General features: G+C 35.7%; 1 protein-coding gene across 4 annotated transcripts in view; it reads left to right on the top strand.

Moving 5' to 3' along the window:
- Positions 1–20,198, top strand: part of LOC123688718 (AN1-type zinc finger protein 6) — a 49,238-nt gene extending 29,040 nt beyond the window's left edge. For 2 of the 4 annotated variants that reach the window (XM_045627355.1, XM_045627356.1), the window contains 4 exons: positions 12,033–12,279; positions 12,728–12,871; positions 16,802–16,985; positions 17,868–20,198. In XM_045627355.1, the coding sequence (XP_045483311.1) occupies positions 12,181–12,279; positions 12,728–12,871; positions 16,802–16,985; positions 17,868–18,016 (576 nt within the window). In that variant the 5' untranslated portion in view covers positions 12,033–12,180 and the 3' untranslated portion in view covers positions 18,017–20,198. Of the gene's footprint in view, positions 1–9,505; positions 9,665–12,032; positions 12,280–12,727; positions 12,872–14,340; positions 14,594–16,801; positions 16,986–17,867 lie in introns of those variants that run through there. The other 2 variants (XM_045627357.1, XM_045627358.1) reach the window with 2 other exon arrangements.
- Positions 20,199–21,390: the final 1,192 nt, after the last annotated feature.

Genomic DNA, 21,390 nt, shown 5'->3' with positions numbered 1-21,390 from the left:
GTTGGGAACACTGGGTAGTTGGTATTGTCGCACATCAATATGGCGACGGTGAATATGGTCAATTATCAAATTTGACGCGAAGCGCGCGGAAATGAAAACATATCAGTGATACGATATTCACTCAATTCGCGAGTTTCTCCACAAAGATCGCAAAGATGTTCCATGGTGAATCAACGTTTCATATTAACTCAAAATATATTGAAACAAATACCTAAATATATCAGAAATTCAGAAAACAAACTTCAAGCGCGCCAAACGACGTTAGACAACCGATGAAACTAGGAGAGCAGAAGTTGCCAAACCTTGGATTTCAGCAGGTAGATGCAGAAAATAATAAATATTCTACTTATTATAACTTCGACAATTAGGAAAAATATCGGATTCCAAATATTCAACTTTGCATATTTAATTGAGAATCACTCAAATAAATATATTTCATTCAATATAATATACATTAGTAACGATATAGTAAAATTGTGGATTTGAAAATATATCACAATACGACAACGTAATCTAACCATATTGGGGACATGTAAAAATTGAAAATAATAAATATTCTGTTTATTATAAATTCGAAAAAACCCGCCACTTCGTGGCTCGGTTTTCGAATTTCGAACTCGTGGAAGAAAATCAATGCCTTCTGCACTTGTATTAAAAATAACTATAAACTGAAGGAAATTATGAGAAAAATCTCAATATCCTTTATAATATGAAGGCTGTGAAGCTAAATTTTCATGTACATAATTGGTTCATTCGAATCTCGTTCATATTTTAGGCGAGGCCTTCTCGCAACAACTTGCGTGTTCTTAATTGAAGCCTTTCTGGCGAGCGCGTCTTTTTCGTCGGCCGAGATCAAAGCGATCCGCCGACTCCTCGACCGTCCCGCTAATGATCTCTCCGGCTCTTCCTCCTCGAACGGGACGGTCCCGTTAGCGGCGGTGCGGAAGGGGGGTTCCGCAGAACCGGAAAAACGTCCGAAGAAAGCGAAACATCATCGGGCGCGCACACGTTCGTTCGCGCGTTTCGCGAACGCCAAGACTTACTACCGGTCGTGCCGTTATTTGTGAAGGGCGCAAGAAACGCGGCTTTACCGTTCGAAGTGTTCCGATGGTCCTTCGAACTCGGATCGTCGAGGTCGTTTTCGCCGAAAATGAGGCCCCTTTATAGAATGCGCTCTATTAGTGTGACGTCACACACCGCCATTTTTGGTTTTCCTGTCAGTGTTCGGAATCCAAACAAATAAATTGTCATTCAAATTAGTACGGTGTCGTTGAAGAATTGGCTTATTTTCATAAATAAGAGTATTTGAGGAACGATTTCAGTATTAATTGATAGACAGAAGGAACGAGGTTATTACCAGTAAGTTTGAATCCTGTATCATTCCCCAGATTTTGTAAAAAGCCGTGTTTATTAGTTGAACTTCAAGTTCAACTTACTGGCATTAATCTCGTTCCTTGTGTCTATCAATTGATAGTAAAATCGTTCCTTAAATAATCTTATTTATCAAAATAAGCCAATTTCTTCAACGACAACGTACTAATTTGAATGACAATTTGTTTGTTTGGATTCCGAACACTGACAGGAGAACTAATATGGCGGTGTGTGACGTCATCACTAATAGAGCGTATTCCTCCAGAACAAATTCTTGACAATTGGTTTCCTCGATTTTTGAGCAAATGGCCAACTTTATAGAGTGAAAATAAGACGGTTGGCGTCTTCTTTCTCGTCTGCTTATTATTATGGCGATAGGACTGCTATAAATTTGAGATTTAGGGATGGCCGATGTCGATAATTCATCTCAGATCTCAGAATCCTTAGAAAATAACAGCCTTCATTCTGGGATGTAAGTATGACTGGCTGTTTGGGTGCAGGTAAACCGACCTTTGGGATAATAGGGGGCCCCCAGATCCTATGACCACAACCGTAGATCGTTGTTGTTTTGTAGACCTTCGATTTTATCTTTCCGAGAGTTATTGGACGTTTCGTAGAAGATATTTTCTGTTGAAAACCTTTTGGGCAATGACAATATTCTCGAGTGACCGTTTCAGATTTTTGTTGAGAAGTTTCTGTAATAAATCGTTCGGGGAGGAAGAAATATCAATTTTCACTGTTAACGTTTTGGAATGCTTAGATAAAAATATCGAATATAGACATTCGTTCGAGTTCAAAAGCTTCTCTTGAAGTATTAGAAGTATTTCCATGATATTTGGTATAAAAATTGATCCTTGAATGCTGAAGGCAAATTGAAATCTCATCAATGTCAAATGTATTTTATGATCCTGTTGCCAAGATTATACCAATATTTTTACCGCAAAGTTTCAGCACTTATAGTCTCAGAGTTGAAATGTTTCTCCAAGCCGAGCTTAATTCAATCTTAAGAAGAGGAGGTCGGTAGATTTTACTGGCTTTGCTTCAAAGACAGCCAATTAGTTTGATAGTAGCTTTCAACTTGGAATAATTTGGCTAAAATGTGAGTGCTTTCAACTCCGTAGACAAATGGGAGACGTATGCAATCATTACATTTTAGGATCGGTTATAATCCATGAAAAGTTTGTAAGCTTATTCAAATTTTTCCTGAACCATATTCATAATTGCACTTTCAGCAGCATTTACCAAATTTGTTGGTGTCCCCCACATCTGAACATCATCCTCGCTATCCATTTCAACTATTTTTGGAAGATAAGTAGATATTGAACCGACTTAAGTAATCATAATGTGACTTAAGTCAGAGATTGTAATCGAAAACCGCGATTCATTCAAAAAATCCATAATGTATGATGTTGATTTTGATTGCGATTTCAAAAAAAATATATATACCTCGTAGTAAAAGCACATTTCCAAACTTTTGATACACAATGTACTATACCACGAAGTTTGAGTGTTTATAATTTCAGATATAATGTTGAAGACAGAAGAAAAAAATGATAAAATTACAGGTTTTTTTAGTCTTGATCTAGACGGTTTTTCACCTGACGTTTTACTTACTGCTTAGCTAAACATCTTCGAAGCTTTCTAGGTGGTAAGCGAAACGTCAGGTGAAAAACCGTTTAGACCAATGCTAAACAGACTGGAATTTTCTAATAAATTTTGAGATTTCAAATATTGCCCTACGATGATTTTAATTTAATCTGAGGGGATGAGGTCTGGAGATGTAGCCGGCCATTGCACCACGTTGCTGCAAAGAGTATTTTTTCTCTTGATATGTCTCTAAAGATTGGAAAACATTCTCATTCGAACTCTACCAGTTGGTTATAATTTTTTTTCGCCTACATCCTCGAGTATCATCCGGTTACATAAACGCCATTAGAAACGAGCATTGGTCGTATTTTTTACCCACCTTTTATTATCGCGGTCATCCTCAATAAATCACGCGGTGCGCCTCCTACTCGACCTTTATCGGTACCGATTCCGAGTGATTAAACTCGGTTCTATATCGTCCTCCTCCGGTCTTTACCCCTGCGTCCTGCCCGCAGGGACGCCCGGTCTGATTGATGAACGCTCAGCTGCCTCTGCCTAGCTCGCGCGGATTCCTAGATCCGTTCGCTCAGATAGGAGAGGACCCTAGAGAGAGAGTGAGAGACAGAGAGACGGCACGGAACGATTTCTCGGAATGTGGGACGCGTCGACGAACGGCTTTACGTAATGCCCCTGAGCTCACGGGGATCTCGTAACAACGGTAATGCGTCGCCTACACGAGACCGTAACCGCCGCTGTGTTCGCCTCGTGTGAATCTATGGTTGTGAGGTGTTTTTTTTTCGATTAAATATAACTAGCGTTCATTTGAATTCGTGATCAAGAGTGCCGTGGAGAAATTAGAGTGGATTTTCTGTGATTACAAGTAGTGCTGAGTTTGTACCATATTACTAACATTTGTTTACATACTTAGAATTTCGAAATTATTTGGTACAAGCTGAGCGCTACTTGTAATCACAGACAATCCACTCTAATATCTTCGCAGCAGTCTTGATCACGAATTTAAATGAAAGCTCGTTAGAATCTTCGTTGTCGATGTCCATTTATGATCTCTATGGATGTGCAATCGTCATCGAAGTTTCCTAATACGCTCTATTAGTGTGACGTCGCACACCGCCATTTTAGTTCTCCTGTCAGTGTTCGGAATCCAAACAAACAAATTGTCATTCTAATTAGTATGTTGTCCTTGAAGAAATTGGCTTATTTTGATAACTAAGATTATTTAAGGAACAATTTTACTATTAATTGATAGACAGAAGGAACGAGATTAATGCCAGTAAGTTCGAACTTGAAGTTCAACTAATAAACATGGCTTGTTACAAAATCTGGGGAATGATACAGAATTCGAACTTACTGGTATTAACCTCGTTCCTTCTGTCTATCAATTAATACTGAAATCGTTCCTTAAATGCTCTTATTTATGAAAATAAGCCAATTCCTTCAACGACACCGTACTAATTTGAATGACAATTTATTTGTTTGGATTCCGAACACTGACAGGAGAACCCTAAATGGCGGTGTGTGAAGTCACACTAATATAGCGTATATTGTTTTAAATGTCAAATCTATGTATTCTTCGGAACTACCTATCATAATGATAATAAGTTTATTCGTTCGAAAACTACAAATAAACTTAAAATCATGTCATTGTAGTTCTTTTATCTTTTAGAAGTGCGATCCTTTGGTTGGGCGATCGTCGTCGATGGTTTTAGATCATAGATGTTTGGTTGTCGATGTCCATATATGAACTCTATGGATGTGAAATCGTCATCGAGGTTTCCTATTGTTTTAAATGTCAAATCTTCAAATGTTCTTTGGAACTACCGATTCTTTGGTTGGGCGATCGTCGTCGATGGTTTTCGATCATAGATGCTTTCCGCGAGCCTTTCGAGAGTTATCATAGATCTTTTGTTGTCGCTTTCTACAGGCTGTTCTCAAATTGGAAGTACTAAAGAAAATAAAAGATTCCTCGGATAATTTTAAAAACAAAAAGTCCTATAACAATAGGCCTGCAAACGCTTTGTTTTTGGAGATACAGGGTGTTTGTTTGAAGTTATTCATTTAAATTATATTCCAATTTTTAATACATGGTTGAGGTCAGCTCATAAGGAACAAGAAATAACAAATACGTAGTTCTATGGTCTCAACTCGATATCCCTGACCGCTACCGTCATCCTCATTCTATTTCCACATCCCTGTGTTCACGGTAAGTTCAAATTGTACAGACAGCAATCAGCTGATATATAACCATAGAAATACAGTCCAGTAGTTCATAACCTAGTTTCATTTTACATTGTCATTATTGTTTGTTCTTATTCAATATAAGGATAAATATCCAAGTGTTTTATCAGAACCTAAGGGTATATTAATCCGTGGTGAAAATAGAACATTATTTTTGCATAGCTCGCCCTTAACAGTGTTTCTTCCTACCTCTTTGTAATGATTATACCATTTTATCGAATATTTATTAATCTTCGCTACATATTGCTAAATAAGTACCAAAACTTACGATTAATTCATTCATCACAGCTTACTAACTGAATCTTAATAAAAAATTTTATTTTCCTGATTGATTATTAGATATTTTATTGGATTTTTTTTCTCGAAATCGCTAGCAGATACGACAAAACTTCAATCAATTTTCATAACCCTTGAAAACAAAGCGTTTTTGGCCTATGTTGATAGGTCTTTTTTTCTTAAAATGATCTGAGGAATCTGTCATTTCCGTTTGCACCTCTAATTTGGGAACACCCTGTTTATAACGATTCAAAATAAAATTACCGAAACAAACCAATTTTGAAAAAAGGAAAAAATGAAAACGTCTAATTTGAATTACTATCACAAGCTTTAATTTCACGTTTTTTGCTTTATTGTTAAATTCATCATTGTAACTTGTTGGTTGAAAGTACGATATTAATTCATTTGTTAGTCCGTTGAAATCTACTTTGTTTTCTTTAGATATATCGACACAATAACTTGCGGGCTCCTATCTTATCCAGATTTCATTGTTTTCTCTCTTATTTTCTCAAGTTATCTCCCACGCCAACATGGGATTGATAATTTCGACAGATTTCAGTTTGTTTCTTCATGGTTATCGCGTTTGTTGCCTGGTATTGTTGATACTGAGATTATTCGATATGTTCCAGACAGCAGCTTCAACATGGAATCTACTGCGTCACATATTTGAATCTTGATTTTTGGTCAACAAGCTTTCTGAAATTTGAAATTGTCATTTTGAAGGAACGTTCACCTCGAACTATCGGAAATTCTGAAGATAAATTAGTATCCTTTATAAGTTTTGGATGAAATGATACACACAATTGCGTCAATAATCATTTTGAATTGTATAGAAAATGTCGAAAAACCATGCTTTAGATTCTAAATAGAGTTTTACATTGAATTTGTATATTCTTCATTTCTACGAAATCAAAATGTAAACATTGTATAGGATTAAATTGCGTAAAATACTGAACACAAATGACAAAAGAATTATCAAAATATCACGCAGTGTTACCTTTATAACCGTTTCAAGAGGTGGAAAACGCTATACATAAATTCCAATACGCTCTATTAGTGTGACGTCACAACCGCCATTTTTGGTCCTCCTGTCAGTGTTCGGAATCCAAACAAACAAATTGTCATTCAAATTAGTACGGTTGTGTTGAAGGAATTGGCTTATTTTCATAAATAAGAATATTTGAGGAACGATTTTAGTATTAATTGATAGACAGAAGGAACGAGGTTAATACCAATAAGTTTGAATCCTGTATCATTCTCCAGATTTAGTAAAAAGCCGTGTTTATTAGTTGAACTTAAAGTTCGAACTTACTGGCATTAATCTCGTGCCTTCTGTCTATCAATTAATAGTAAAATCGTTCCTTAAATAATCTTATTTATCAAAATGAGCCAATTTCTTCAACGACAACGTACTAATTTGAATGACAATTTGTTTGTTTGGATTCTGAACACTGACAGGAGAACCAAAAATGACGGTGTAAGATGTCATCACTAATAGAGCGTATTGGGCATTAAGAGAAATTTTGAATTTAATTATTTTGCAATATTATAGAGTTGCTGCTGACTTTTTGGCAGTTATGTCTCAGGAATGAAAAACCTTCTTGTTTAATTCACGTTTTTTTTTCGTTCAATTGCACCTTGTTTCTAGGAATTCCATGCAACCAAATATTATTATTGTTCCATTCGGAATCTTCTATCGCTCTCCTTGTTATTCGCTAATATCATTCGAATCGCGGTATCTCTCGAAATATTGTTTTGGACAACGATCAAGGTCGTCGAGCTCGAAAATGCGCGTCGACGAGCCCGAAACTGCGAAATGTACGATGAACCTGCTGCCGTCGTCTGACGGGTGGGGGCGTTGTTTTAAGGGAGACCACGCACGAGGCGACAAATCCGACGACGCCCGCCGAACGTGTCTCCCGGGGCGTCGTTAATATTAAACGCTTTATGACGCTAAGCCTTTATCTTTATCGCGTCCATTTCTGAGCTTGACGCACCTCGCTCGAAACGCGCGAATTTTCTCCTTTAAAAAAAAGTTGATCAACAGAATTTGATTTTTTTTTTGACACGTGACATAAATCGAATTAGGAAGGGCAGTGTTTATGACAGGTATGATCAATACCCAAAGTAATAAATATAGATAGAGGGAGCATATGTCATTTTTAGTAAGCTAATTTTGTCCCCAACATGAACTATCAAATTTGACATAAAGCGCGCGGAAATGAAAACATATCAGTGATACGATTTTTCACTCAATTCGCGAGTTTCTCCACAAAGAACGCACTTCTTATGTCCCATAGTGAAACTACGTTTCATAGTGGCTCAAAATATATTGAAATAAATACCTAAATATATCAGAAATTCAGAAAACAAACTTCAGACGACGCGACGTGAAACAACTGATGACAGTAGGAGAGCAAAAGTTGCCAAACCTTGGATTTCAGCAGGTAGATACAGAAAATAATGAATATTCTGCTTATTATAAATTCTACAATTTGGAAAAATATCGGATTCCAGATATTCAAATTTACATATTTAATCGGTAATCACTGAAATAAATATATTTCATTCAATATAATATACATTTATAACGATATAGTGAAATTGTGGATTTGAAAATATATCACAATCCGAAAACGTAATCTAACCATATTGGGAACATGTAAAAGTGCGTATACTATACTTCCTCCATCTATGTTTATTACTCTATGGTCGACCCGCATTTTGACATTCCACGCGAAAAAGTTAGGTTGAATTTCCTGTTCGGTTCGAGCGTCAAAAATAGACTTGAAGCATGCACACTTCAAGCACCGAACTTCTATGAAATAGCCTGAAAAGGCATAGTTCAGTACAATACGTAGCTAGAAATAATTTTAAGAATGATGATTTATTCACTGAAATTACCATTAAATATGTAATGAAACAAAATCATAAGTCAAAATGTACTAGAAATAGAAACTGCTAAACCTTGGTCGTTTTAATTTTCTGACCGCCCTCGTATACTCCAACACGCGTGTTTATCAATCTACGTCCTTCGGTCGTCGGAATCGTAAACATTGCCCATCAAAACACGATTTTGTTTTGGAAACAGACATAATCGATTTTGTTTATAGGAACTTGACGAATCTTTTTTTTCTACGATATCTTTTTGAAATACCCCCGTACCGGGCGCTTTATCACCATGTTGAAATCATTTTTAGTCCTCTCAAAAAAAAAAATTGATAAAAACACTGTGTTGTAGGTAGATTTATTGAGTAATTGTATTCTGTGATTAAGTTTATTTTGCTGTGAATTGCTGTGATTAAGTTTATTTGTAACAGAGAGTTCTCAAATGAACATAATTATTATTATTATTGTAGTAGGCTTTGAGCACTTTCTTCCAGTTACAGCAGTTTTTAAATTTTTGTATTTCTTTTCGTATCTGATACATAATTGTATGGTCTCATTTGTTGCTTGTTTTATCCCAACAATGTCATAATTATTGAATATCTTTGAATGCAAAATTGTTTTCTGGGTAGTAGGTAAAATGCTGTATACTATATTCATCTTACGATATTTGATAGGTTTTGAAACTTTCCATCTCATAGCATAATTCGAATTTTTACGATAATTAGATTGTAAATATGTATTAACATTGAGACGATGATTCACTTAGAATTTTCGAACCTTCAGCCACTGATGCAACACCTAAAACAGCGTCTATATATCGACTCTGATTTGGCAACATACAGAAATCTGCCATTAACTCTGGTATTTTTTCGAGTATATTCATACTCATCGACCTCTGAAAGTAATTATCAGTTCGCGACTCCGTTCCAAAGCCCGCTTCGTAATTATAGATAAATCACGTGCTGAGATCATTGAAAACGAATTCCCGCAAAAAATCCACTAGAACTACCGCGAACGGTCGAAGCGCCCTCTGGGAAACATTCGTTAAACTTGACCCGGGTGAAAACGGTCGCCATGGTTTCGGACCGAACGTCAGTTTTGAAATATCAGGAATCGTGCAGAGGCGTAGAAGTGTGACTGTCGATTCCCAACGTCGAAAAACTAAAGTCCGTTGAGAGAATCAACGACGTTTCACAGTCGATTGCATAAAGGCCAGGCGGTTTCAAGATGATTCTCTGACGAAGCTCGGATATTGCCCCCTATTGCCTGGGTCACCGTAAGGGTGGTGAGTACAAGGCCGTTTGAAGATCGTACCGAAAATTTTTTGTATTGTAGAATCTTAAAATGCAGTCTCATCTCACAATATGGATGTAACGTTTTGAAGGAACAATCGGTAGCACCTTGTGTTTGTCAAGCTTGGATTTGTTATGTTGGAATGATTTGTAGGAAATTACAAACAACTTTTCGAATTGCAGCGTTTTTGTTATATTTTTGTTTGTAGTTATTGTTGCCTCGAATATCTTTGACATATAAGTGAGGCTTTCCTTCGATTGAACGATTTCAAGCCTCTGGAGGTTTTGACAATGAGGTTAGGTTTGAAATTCTGGTTTTTCGTTTTTAGATGACTAACCTTTTTTGGACAAGATGAGTTTTATCTTCAGCCACTTTGCTCTTATTTTTTTTTTGTACAATTATGTTGAAATGAAACTATAATTTATTAGTTTTCGTAATGATAAGACGTCAGGGAAGTAAAACGTCGTTGACAAACTGTCAAAACAATCCTTTTACTGCTCACAAAACAAAATTTGAAATTTTTATTTCGAACGTTTTAACTTATGCTGGGAGATTATGATTCATTCAAATCTTATGAAATAAATGTAGATAAACATGATCTTATTGCGGATGAAATAAAAACGAACAATCTAAATAAGTACATCGGTAACATAGCAAAGGATTACATGACAAATTTTTAAAATTGCCAGGTTTTGTGTGCGTTTTCAAAGTGGATGCAGTTGGAATCTCGGATTCGTCATCGATGACGTCATACCACTGCTAGAACGATAAATATATTTCGTTATTCATGTTTAGCACATTTTCAACAAAAAATATACAGGGTTTTCGGTGAATAAGAGTTTTTTCGGTAATATAATGGACCGTTTTAAGTGAATCACTTTGTTTAAGCAATAAAATAATTTGCTGTGTCAATAAAAAATGTATCAGTCTCTAATGCAATGTTTTATACCTAAAAATTCCTTGTTTAATATTGGGTGTATTTTATAATAACTAATATACTTTTATCTGTTGAATCCTGTAACTGAACTTGTATCAATAATTCCTTTCGTGAATTTAAAAAAATAAGCTCATTTCCGAAATTTATGATATTATCAACGTTTTCCTATTACCTGACTTTCTATGAATTGTTTCAAATGTAAGAGAGTTCTATGGCTCAACATAGAATCGATCGTTTCGCGATTCCTCCGAATGATCGAGCTTCTGCCGTCGAATCGAAAGCAATAAAAGCTTTAGGTTATCTCGTACGGTTCAATTTTCTGGCACACCAGTCGAAGAAGACGGGGTCAAATTCCGGAATTACCGAGATATCCGAGCAGATAAACGATCTGGCGTCGTAGCGGCTTAACAACACATTATCACGTTCTTATGCGGAACTGTGTTCCAGATCTGGATGTCGAGGCGGCCATTTCGGCATCGTGATTATTATCGAAAGGAATTCGAATTCTTTCGGCTTGTTCTGTTTATTATTTTCGACGATTAACTTTTGTGATCCTTGCAGGAAAAAATGTAACCTCTTATGTATATACAGGGTGTTCCTGAATTGGAGGTACAAACGTAAATGACAGGTTCCTCGGATCATTTCAAGAAAAAAAAGTTCTACAGGGTATTTTTTTAGAGCTATACATGGGGGGCTATGTACATAGTAAAGTAGTCTAGCGGGGTTGAATCACAAGATCTTGGAGGCCAATTTACAGGTCCAAAACGTGAAATTAGGTGGTCACCAAACGTGTCTTTCAATAAATCGATTGTGGCACGAGCTGTGTGACATGTTGCGCCGTCTTGTTGGAACCACAGCTCCTGGACATCATGGTTGTTCAATTCAGGAATGAAAAAGTTAGTAATCATGACTCTATACCGATCACCATTGACTGTAACGTTCTGGCCATCATCGTTTTTGAAGAAGTACGGACCAATGATTCCACCAGCCCATAAAGCGCACCAAACAATTAGTTTTTTTCTGGGTGTAACGGTGTTTCAACATACACTTGAGGATTAGCTTCACTCCAAATGCGACAGTTTTGTTTGTTGACGTAGTCATTCAACGAGAAGTGCGCTTCATCGCTAAACAAAATAAAATGGACGTAGTGCGCGATACGTATTCCGCACAGAACCATTATTTTCGAAATAAAATTGCACTATTTGCAAGCGTTGTTCAGGCGTGAGTCTATTAATGATGAATTACCAAACCAAACTGAGAATAAGTCACTTGACAGCTGTTAAATCGGTCGCCATCTTGAACAGTAATGCCAAGTTAATGCCGTTTTAATAAATCAGTAAATTTATTTATTTATTCATTTTTTTAGAATTACTTGTAGTGTATTTCGTACTGAAAGCTAAATTTCTCTTCTTCTTCCTTACAGAAAAGCATCTCCTTGACAGAGGATCGTTCGTGACAAAGGGTCCACAAAATACGCGCTAGGCCTGGTGACGTCACCGGATACCACGTTTCTTCAGGGACGTTGCTGAGAAAGCGATAAGATAGAGGAGATACAGAAGCCGGATACTAGGATGGAGCGAGAGTCGAACCAGATGCAGACCCTCTGCAGATCGGGCTGTGGCTTCTACGGCAGTCCGGCCACCGATGGGCTGTGTTCGCTGTGCTACAAGGTGAGTTCTTTTGGTCTTACCTTCCTTTTTGGCGTTTGGCTGTTTGCGGAAAATACGTATCATATTTATTTCCCAATACACAACTAGCAGCGTTTGAAGCAATATGTAACAATGAATGAAACATGGCTCCATGATTTCACGCTGGAGTTCAATCGACAGTCAACTGCACGCGATGAAGCGACTCCAAAACGTGAAAAGACGCAACAGTCGGCTGGCAAAGTTGTGGCATCAGTATTTTGGGATGCGCATGGCATAATATTCATCGACTATCTTGAAAAGAAGAAAACCGTCACCAGCGACTATCACATAGCGTTATTGGAGCGTTTGAAGGACGAAATTACGGAAAAACGTCACCATTTGCTTGGCCTACTTGACATCTAGCAGTATTTCGCGTTTCTCTAGTTCTAGTCTCGTTATTATAAATCAACGCAATACATTTTTCTTTCAGGAGGCCCTCAAAAAGAAACAGCAACTTCCAAACACACCTTCAAGTCACTGCAACGCTTTGAGCATGGCTTCCGCAGCTACGCCAACGAATCACATTAATCCTATAAATCCTCTGATGTCTCACGCCGATTTCAACCATGATGATGTGAGTATTATTTCCTTTATAATTTCTTTCATCACTGGTCGAAAAACAGCAATTTTACTAGCGGCAACTCTGATTGAAATTGTCAAGAAACGCTCAAGAGACAGACATGGAAAGTTTCTATCTGAAATCTCAAAATGTACAATTCTTATGTGTTAAAATATGACAAATCAAATTAGGAAGGGCACTGTCCATGATTGCAATAAGTTTGTTAACAAGCATCAAAATATCAGTACTGAAATAGAAGTTCGAAAAGGTCCAAAACAGACGAGAAAGAAACCAAGTGTAACACCAGGTTTAGCTTAACCGAGAGCTTAACAGACCATTTCAAGAAATAATCCTGAAACACGTCGATTTTTGATTTCAATTCACTTTGTTTTAAAATGATAATCTAATATACAGGGTGAATTAATTTCGAGTAATGTTTTTTTAATGAAAAACCCCCATTTTGTTTATATTTTTCGATTACTCTAGCTGAGCTGATTCCAAAAATGTATCACATGTTGATTCCAATTGGTACAGGGTGGACAAAAATACAATAGTTTTGTGTGTGCTCATAAAGTAACGCGTAGCATTCTTTATTAGTTGAATCAACAATATTATCAAAAATACTTATTGTTCAGCGGCAATTGGTTTGAATGTAACACCCTGTAGTTTGTTACATTTTTAGATTAATAAAAACTATCTGTTTCCAAACATATTTGGTACTTTGTTCCCTTCTTTCTTTCTTCTTGTGGTCTAGCAGACAGAATATGAAAGAAATTAAAACATTCACGAATACCAAAAATATTGTAGTACTAAACTAATTACTAAACAAATAATGACATTTCACAAAAAACTAGACGACTATTTTTTTTTTAATTGATAAGAAATAATTTTTTTCATATTCTGTCTGCTAGACCACAAGTATCGAACATGTTTGGAAACAGATCGTTTTTATTAATCTAAAAATGTAACAATAAACTACAGAGTGTTACATTCAAACCAATTGCCGCTAAACAATAAGTATTTTTTATAATTTTGTTAATTTAACTAATAAAATATGTTATGCGTTACTTTATGAGCACACACTAAACTATTGTATTTTTGTCCACCCTGTACCAATTGGAATCAACATGTGATACATTTTTGGAATCAGTTCAGCTAGAGTAATCGGAAAATTGAGACAAAATGGGGTGTTCCATTAAAAAAAAAAATGACGGTGAAGTCATTACTCGAATGTAATTCACCCTGTATATTAGATCATTATTTTAAAATACGGTACATTAAAATCAAAAATCGACGTGTTTCAGGATTATTTCTTAAAATGATCTGTTTAGCTAAAAATGAATTTGTTCCATACTTCACGGACACAGTGTATATTTTTTGAAAGCTAGGAACACGGTATAAAAAAAAAACCGTCGCGCCCACAGACGATCCAAAACTGTCCCGAATCGGTATCCGTGGCAACCGCGTCGGCTCTCTCTCATTCCCCTGTCAAAATGACAGACATTTCGTCATCCCATCGTCCAAATCCAGAGTATGTCACAGAGCCATTTGCCGTCGAAGAAGAGCAGCAGTCAGGAATTACCGAGCCGCCCTAGCAGTACCCTGGTGCCGGGCGCTGCCGTCCAAGACCGCCCGGGCGGCCAGCAGGGTAGCGCCCACGATGTCGCCAGCATCAGCAGCCTGAGTCCAGTCACGGAGGGAAGGGTGTCAAACCACACCGGCTTCGTCCTCGAATCGGTATGACCTTGAGATTTTGGACGGTTGATAGTGCGGTCGAGTGAATTTTCGGTAATGTTCGTCATTCGTTATTTCGATTTGGAAATGTTTATATATGGGTATGGTGTTTCATATAATATCATATAAGTTATATCGTTTCAATACCTTCAGTTGATTTTCCTTGATTCAGTTCCTATATTAAATGAAGTCTCATAGTACCAGATATGTTTTTCCAACAATATTTTGGTTTCCCAAGTCTGCAACACTATAAAATATTAGTCAGATCTTATAATGTCGATGTAATCTCATTGAAATTTCATTAATAATGTTTGGAATCGATATTTATTTGGGTATGATGTAATGTTCATCATATTCTCTGATTTGGTTCCTATATTAAATGCAGTCTCATAGTACCAGATATGTCCTTCAATATTATTTGGGTTTCCCATGTCTGCAACATTTCTATTTACAAAATATTAGTTAGATCGTATGAGTCTTACCTTTTTTTGATAACTATTCCGTTTTTATTGTTTGGAATCGATATTTATTTGGGTATGATGTAACTCTTGTCATATTCTTTTATTTGGTTCCTATAGTAAATTCAGTCTCATAGTACCAGATATGTCTTTCAACAATATTTGGGTTTCCCATGTCTGCAACATTTCTATTTACAAAATATTAGTTAGATCGTATGAGTCTTACCTTTTTTTATTACTATTTCGTTTTTATTGTTTGGAATCGATATTTATTTGGGTATGATGTTAATTTTTGTCATATTCTTTGATTTGGTTCCTATAGTAAACGCAGTCTCATAGTACCAGATATGTCCTTCAACAATATTTGGGTTTCCCATGTCTGCAACATTTCTATTTACAAAATATTAGTTAGATCGTATGAGTCTTACCTTTTTTTGATAGCTATTACGTTTTTATTGTTTGGAATCGATATTTATTTGGGTATGATGTTATTTTTGTCATATTCTTTGATTTGGTTCCTATAGTAAACGCAGTCTCATAGTACCAGATATGTCTTTCAACAATATTTGGGTTTCCCATGTCTGCAACATTTCTATTTACAAAATATTAGTTAGATCGTATGAGTCTTACCTTTTTTTATTACTATTTCGTTTTTATTGTTTGGAATCAATATTCATTTGGGTATGATGTTATTTTTGTCATATTCTTTGATTTGGTTCCTATAATAAACGCAGTCTCATAGTACCAGATATGTTCTTCAACAATATTTGGGTTTCCCATGTCTGCAACATTTCTATTTACAAAATATTAGTTAGATCATATGAGTCTTACCTTTTTTGGTTACTATTCCATTTTTATTTTTTGGAATCGTCATTTATTGGGGTATGATGTACCTTTTGTCATATTCTTTTATTTGGTTCCTACATTAAATGCAGTCTCATAGTACCAGATATGTCCGTCCAACAATATTTGGGTTTCCCATGTCTGCAACATTTCTATACAATAAATAACTAGTTTTATCCTTGTGTACATTTTAAGACATTTTTCTCAGAAAGTGATTGTTCTAAACATGTTGATACTCTTTTCCTGTCTCGTTGCTACAAATACCGGAACTCTGGTAGATTCTTAAACATAAACTTTGATGACTTAATTGCCCGAAAAAAAAATAGAATCCGAAGATAACCATCAACGTGGAGCTTAGCGTACCTTGAAATTATTCGAACTACCCGATAAACCGACAATATATCTCTCGAGGAATGTGTTAATTTAGCAAACACGAATGCGTCGACGGAAAACGACATTGGACTGATCGATATTTAATTCTTATATGGAAATCCCAATGTCGCACTTATGAAAATTGCCGCCGCTTGTCTTATTATTATTAGTATTTTTCACTCTTTATCTCTACCGTTCAATGACGCACACCTATCTTTGTCGACGTTCTCCGCAAGGATAACAGGTTGTTTGGCACAATCGTTCGTTTCATTTTTGAGCGCTCGATCTCCGAGAACCGATATCGCTCTATAATTCCGTCACAATGTCTGTAATTTCGAATTTTGAGCCTGGCATGGTCTCAAACTATAGGGGGGTGACATTTATGACGAATCTGAGCTCTAATTCGATTCTGTCCGTCCGTCTGTATACATCAATACTTTTAACAGAGTGCTGTCGTTCCACCAAAACATGTACATATATTGTTTTTTCTCGTTTACAGTAAATTACGGCGACTGATTTTTTTATTTTTCTGTTCTAGGCCGTAGATCAATCACAAGCAGCCGCCATCTCAACTCCTGAATCTTTAAATGTGCCCGCAGAAGCATCTCCAAGTGCTGTCCCCGGAGTATCAACGGACAGCACGGAGGAAGACAAAGATGGAGACAAGGACAAGAAGAAGAAGAACAGATGCCGCGTATGTCGCAAGAAGGTCGGCTTGACTGGTAAGCGAGACAGATTTTTTTGACGATTTTGAATCCCCCTAGTTTTCACTTGTAGCTGATCTTGATTTGCTTCCTCTTGCTTACTTTTTTGTAGTGGTCTTCATCAAAACTGATTGTAATCGCGTCAAATTTCAAAATGACAAATCCGTTGTATTATATGAAAAAGAAAATCCCTTCTATGGTAGACAGCTGACATAATAATATATGTCAAATTTCCATAACCTTTAAAAAATTACCTATCCTGATGTCTTCTTTCTTCTATGGTAGACAGCTGACATAATATCTGTCAAATTTCCATAACCTTTGAAAAATTACCTATCCTGATGTCTACTGTCATCAGATACTCCAGGAAGGCCATGGTAACTGGTTTTGGGAAAACGTTGTACCTTTTCTATAGTTCCCTTATTTTTCAATTTTTCCATTAATTTCTATAATGTCCAAATCTAACAAATTATCATTAAAATTGAATTGTGGCTTAGTGAGCCAAGGCTAGATTTACCATTATCTTTGTAATAAAAATCGATATAGCTAAGCAACTATGCAGTTATTCATTTACAAATAACTTCCTGCATAATTGTTATTAAAATGAAAAATAAGTTAAATATTAAACGTTACTATATTTTCTTCATTCTGTGTAAATGTGAAAATTCCGAGCTGAGAAGAAATCCTGAGTTTTGCCACCCCCCAATATTTATTGGGTGAAAACCAAAAACTAACCTCTCTAAGGCAAGTCCTTTCCATCCTATACGGTATATGTTCGCTGAAGATTTTTTTCATTTTCAGTTTTGGTGTTGGTTTTTTTTTTCAATTTCCTAATCTTATTGGAGTATTTGTTGTTATTGTCTTTTGTATTGTCGATTTCATCTGTTTGTGTTATTTTAGGTTTCGAATGCAGGTGTGGGGGGCTATTCTGTGGTATCCACCGGTACAGCGACAAACACGATTGCGACTTCGACTACAGAGAGCTGGGAGCTAAAGAAATTAGGCGTAATAATCCTGTAGTTGTAGGAGAGAAGATCCAGAAAATATGAGCCCCGCCACAGTTTTAAGTGCCACATTGCGCCGACACAGTGAAAATTGGACGCTAATAAGGTGCTTATAGTGTAAAAGGACAAGTGATGAATTTTTCCCCCTCCCTGGCTGCAGCAAAAAAAGATGCTCAGCAAATAGTACTTTTACAATTTGCCACAACTGTCATTAGTATAACTTTCAACTAATAAATTTATATAGATCTATGTCATTTTTAGCTTCTTTCCTTATTATTTTTTTGTTGTGTATATAGTTGACTTGAATCGCATGATAATATTCTAAATAATGTAGAGAAACGTCATCCCCAGACGTACGTTTGTAAATTGTACGATCGAAAAAACATCGCAACAAAATTATGGATTTTTCATTGTGCTTATAATCGAGATTCAGTTGATTTAGTCAGGTATATAGTGTGAGTTATTCGAATTTTTGGATTACAAAAATGTTTCCGTTGAGAGTTAATGCCAGGCAGTCTAGATGTCGCTAGATTCGCTTGAAACAAAGTGACGAGATAAAGGATGAGGTTATTTGAAACTTAGTTTTATTTTATTGTGCAAATAATATAGAGTGATATTTCAAATATACATGGACTAAAATAATAAGGCGTTAATGGTGTTTTTGTTTAATAAATGTTGCCTACCCTGTGGAAAATGTCGTGTCGTCTTCAAGTGAGGGGATGTTGATTTGGCGCTCTCGGATTTATCAATTTTTCAATCGACACCACACGTTTCCAGCTTTACTGATTGACTGTTTTGTTTTTCCGAGTTTTTGTTAGTGGCATGGTTGAGTTTTACAGTGGTTTCATTTAAAACAAAAAAAAAGTTAGTTCAAAATGGTTTTTACATTTATTAACTGGTGTTTTCGTTGGTCCAGCCCTAGCCGTTGTCTGTTCATTTTCGCCTCTTATAAAAACAGATAAGGACTGAAAACTTGCATTCTGCATCTTGGAAGTTGGACAAAAGGGATGCAAACAATCTCAATTTTAATTAACAAAATGTTTGGTATTGAAGCAAGAACAAGATCAAACCTGTGAAAATTTAAATATTACGTTGTTCTACATAACAAAAAATGAAAAGTTTTCACAAAAGAAGAGTTCCAAATGATAGAAACAAAAAAGTAGTCGAAGGCTTTCCCCATAGTCCAGCTGTCAAGATCATTAAAAAAAATTACATAATTATTAATTTAAAATAATTAAAAAAATTTGAATACCTCTTAGATTTAGTTCAAACGATATTGAAGATGCTGGACCAGCGAAAACTAGTGTTACAGTATTGGGGAAATCAAAACTTCAATTGCACATCACAATGCTATATTGCGTCTAGTTGTTCCAAGTTTTTGTACAGAATGTTTTATTCGTGTGCATAAATTTGAATGAGTATAAGACAGAAAAATGTGTGTGTAGAATTCCGGATATTTTTGAGAAACAGTAGGAAATTATTTAGTTATAAATTTATTATTGTTGAAATGATTGAATTTTGATAATTTCATTCATGCTCATACAGAGATAGTTTTCTGTTGGTTTATAATTCCGTTTTCTGAATATCCTTTTTAGTTAACTGAAAATCTCAAGAAAAAATTCAAAGCTGAAGGAAATTTTTCTTGATAATTTTCACGGTTGAAATAATATCCCAATGGTTGAAATTATGTTCTGATTTTTTTGAATCTGCTTTGTATTGTATCAATATTTGCATCTTCTTCATCAGTCATTATCAAATTCAATATTGTCATGTAGAAATTATGTAACCATGTATTTCGTCACATATATTTTCAAATTAGTGTGGATCAGATAAAAAACTGTATTTATAAATATATCAATAACGATATGTTAGTCATATAAACTTTTTCTTCTGTAGAATATTTCAGTTTGATAAACATACATCCAAAACTCAGGGGACAACTGGCATATGTAGTTTTCAATTCTAATAGCTTGTACTTCTTTCTTATTTTGGATATTCTTTCTTTAAATTTTTGTTTTCAGTAAAAGAGCTTGTCGATGTATTTGAACTTTTGAAACATTTTTTTCGTCAATATTGACTAATGTAGAAGTAAATATAATTGGTATATCTTTTTAGAGTTATTCCAAATCTATTGTTTCACAGGGGAACTTACAAGTTTCATTGTTTCTTTGATATTGTGGAATTCCAAATGTAACTATTATATTATTTTATTATATGTTAAAATTTACATGGAGTTTCTTCACAATCCCATTTTAAAAATTAATACCTATATATACTATGAATATTATAGATGAATATTTTTTTTAGTTAATCAAGTATTTTGATCTTCGATTGTAGGTAATCATTTAACAGAAGTTAGTATTCATTTCTTATTTTTTCTCGAATGTCTTGATTTTCGAATTTTGAGCTAGAGGTAGTCTCAAATGATTGAGTTTGACTCGCTGAATAAGAATTTGAGGTCAAATCACATCTTTCCGAACTTCACATGTACACACAATGATTCCTGAATGAAATGTGCTAGGGGCTTAAAATTTTTAGAATCTGAATATCTTAAGTTGGTTGATGGAATAAATCTGGAGTTATACCACTTGAAAATTTGATTTTCACAATCACAAATGAAAATTTATTGATTTGAAAAGTGAATGATTTATATGATTTTGGGAAGCCTGCAAAAACTTCTTTTTTTAAGAAAACTAACGGGTGTTTTTTTTTCGAGGTATATAACTTTAAGTTGGCATTACTGTTCAAGATGGCGACCGATTTAACAGCTGTCAAGTGATTTATTCTCAGTTTGGTTTGGCAATTCATCATGAATAGACTCACGCCTGAACAACGCTTGCAAATAGTGCAATTTTATTTCGAAAATAATGGTTCTGTGCGGAATACGTATCGCGCACTACGTCCATTTTATTTTGTTTAGCGATGAAGCGCACTTCTGGTTGAATGGCTACGTCAACAAACAAAACTGCCGCATTTGGAGTGAAGCTAATCTTCAAGTGTATGTCGAAACACCGTTACATCCAGAAAAACTGACTGTTTGGTGCGCTTTATGGGCTGGTGGAATCATTGGTCCGTACTTCTTCAAAAACGATGATGGTCAGAACGTTACAGTCAATGGTGATCGGTATAGAGCCATGATTACTAACTTTTTCATTCCTGAATTGAACAACCATGATGTCCAGGAGCTGTGGTTCCAACAAGACGGCGCAACATGTCACACAGCTCGTGCCACAATCGATTTATTGAAAGACACATTTGGTGACCGCCTAATTTCACGTTTTGGACCTGTGAATTGGCCTCCAAGATCTTGTGATTTAACACCGCTAGACTACTTTCTGTGGAGCTATGTAAAGTCATTGGTCTATGCGGATAAGCCACAAACCCTTGACCATTTGGAAGACAACATTCGCCGTGTTATT

The sequence above is a fragment of the Harmonia axyridis genome, chromosome 1 (assembly GCF_914767665.1).
Source record: "Harmonia axyridis chromosome 1, icHarAxyr1.1, whole genome shotgun sequence".
Taxonomy (NCBI): domain Eukaryota; kingdom Metazoa; phylum Arthropoda; class Insecta; order Coleoptera; family Coccinellidae; genus Harmonia; species Harmonia axyridis.
The sequence above is the reverse complement of the archived record's forward strand: the minus strand, read 5'-3'. Positions and strand labels throughout refer to the sequence as shown.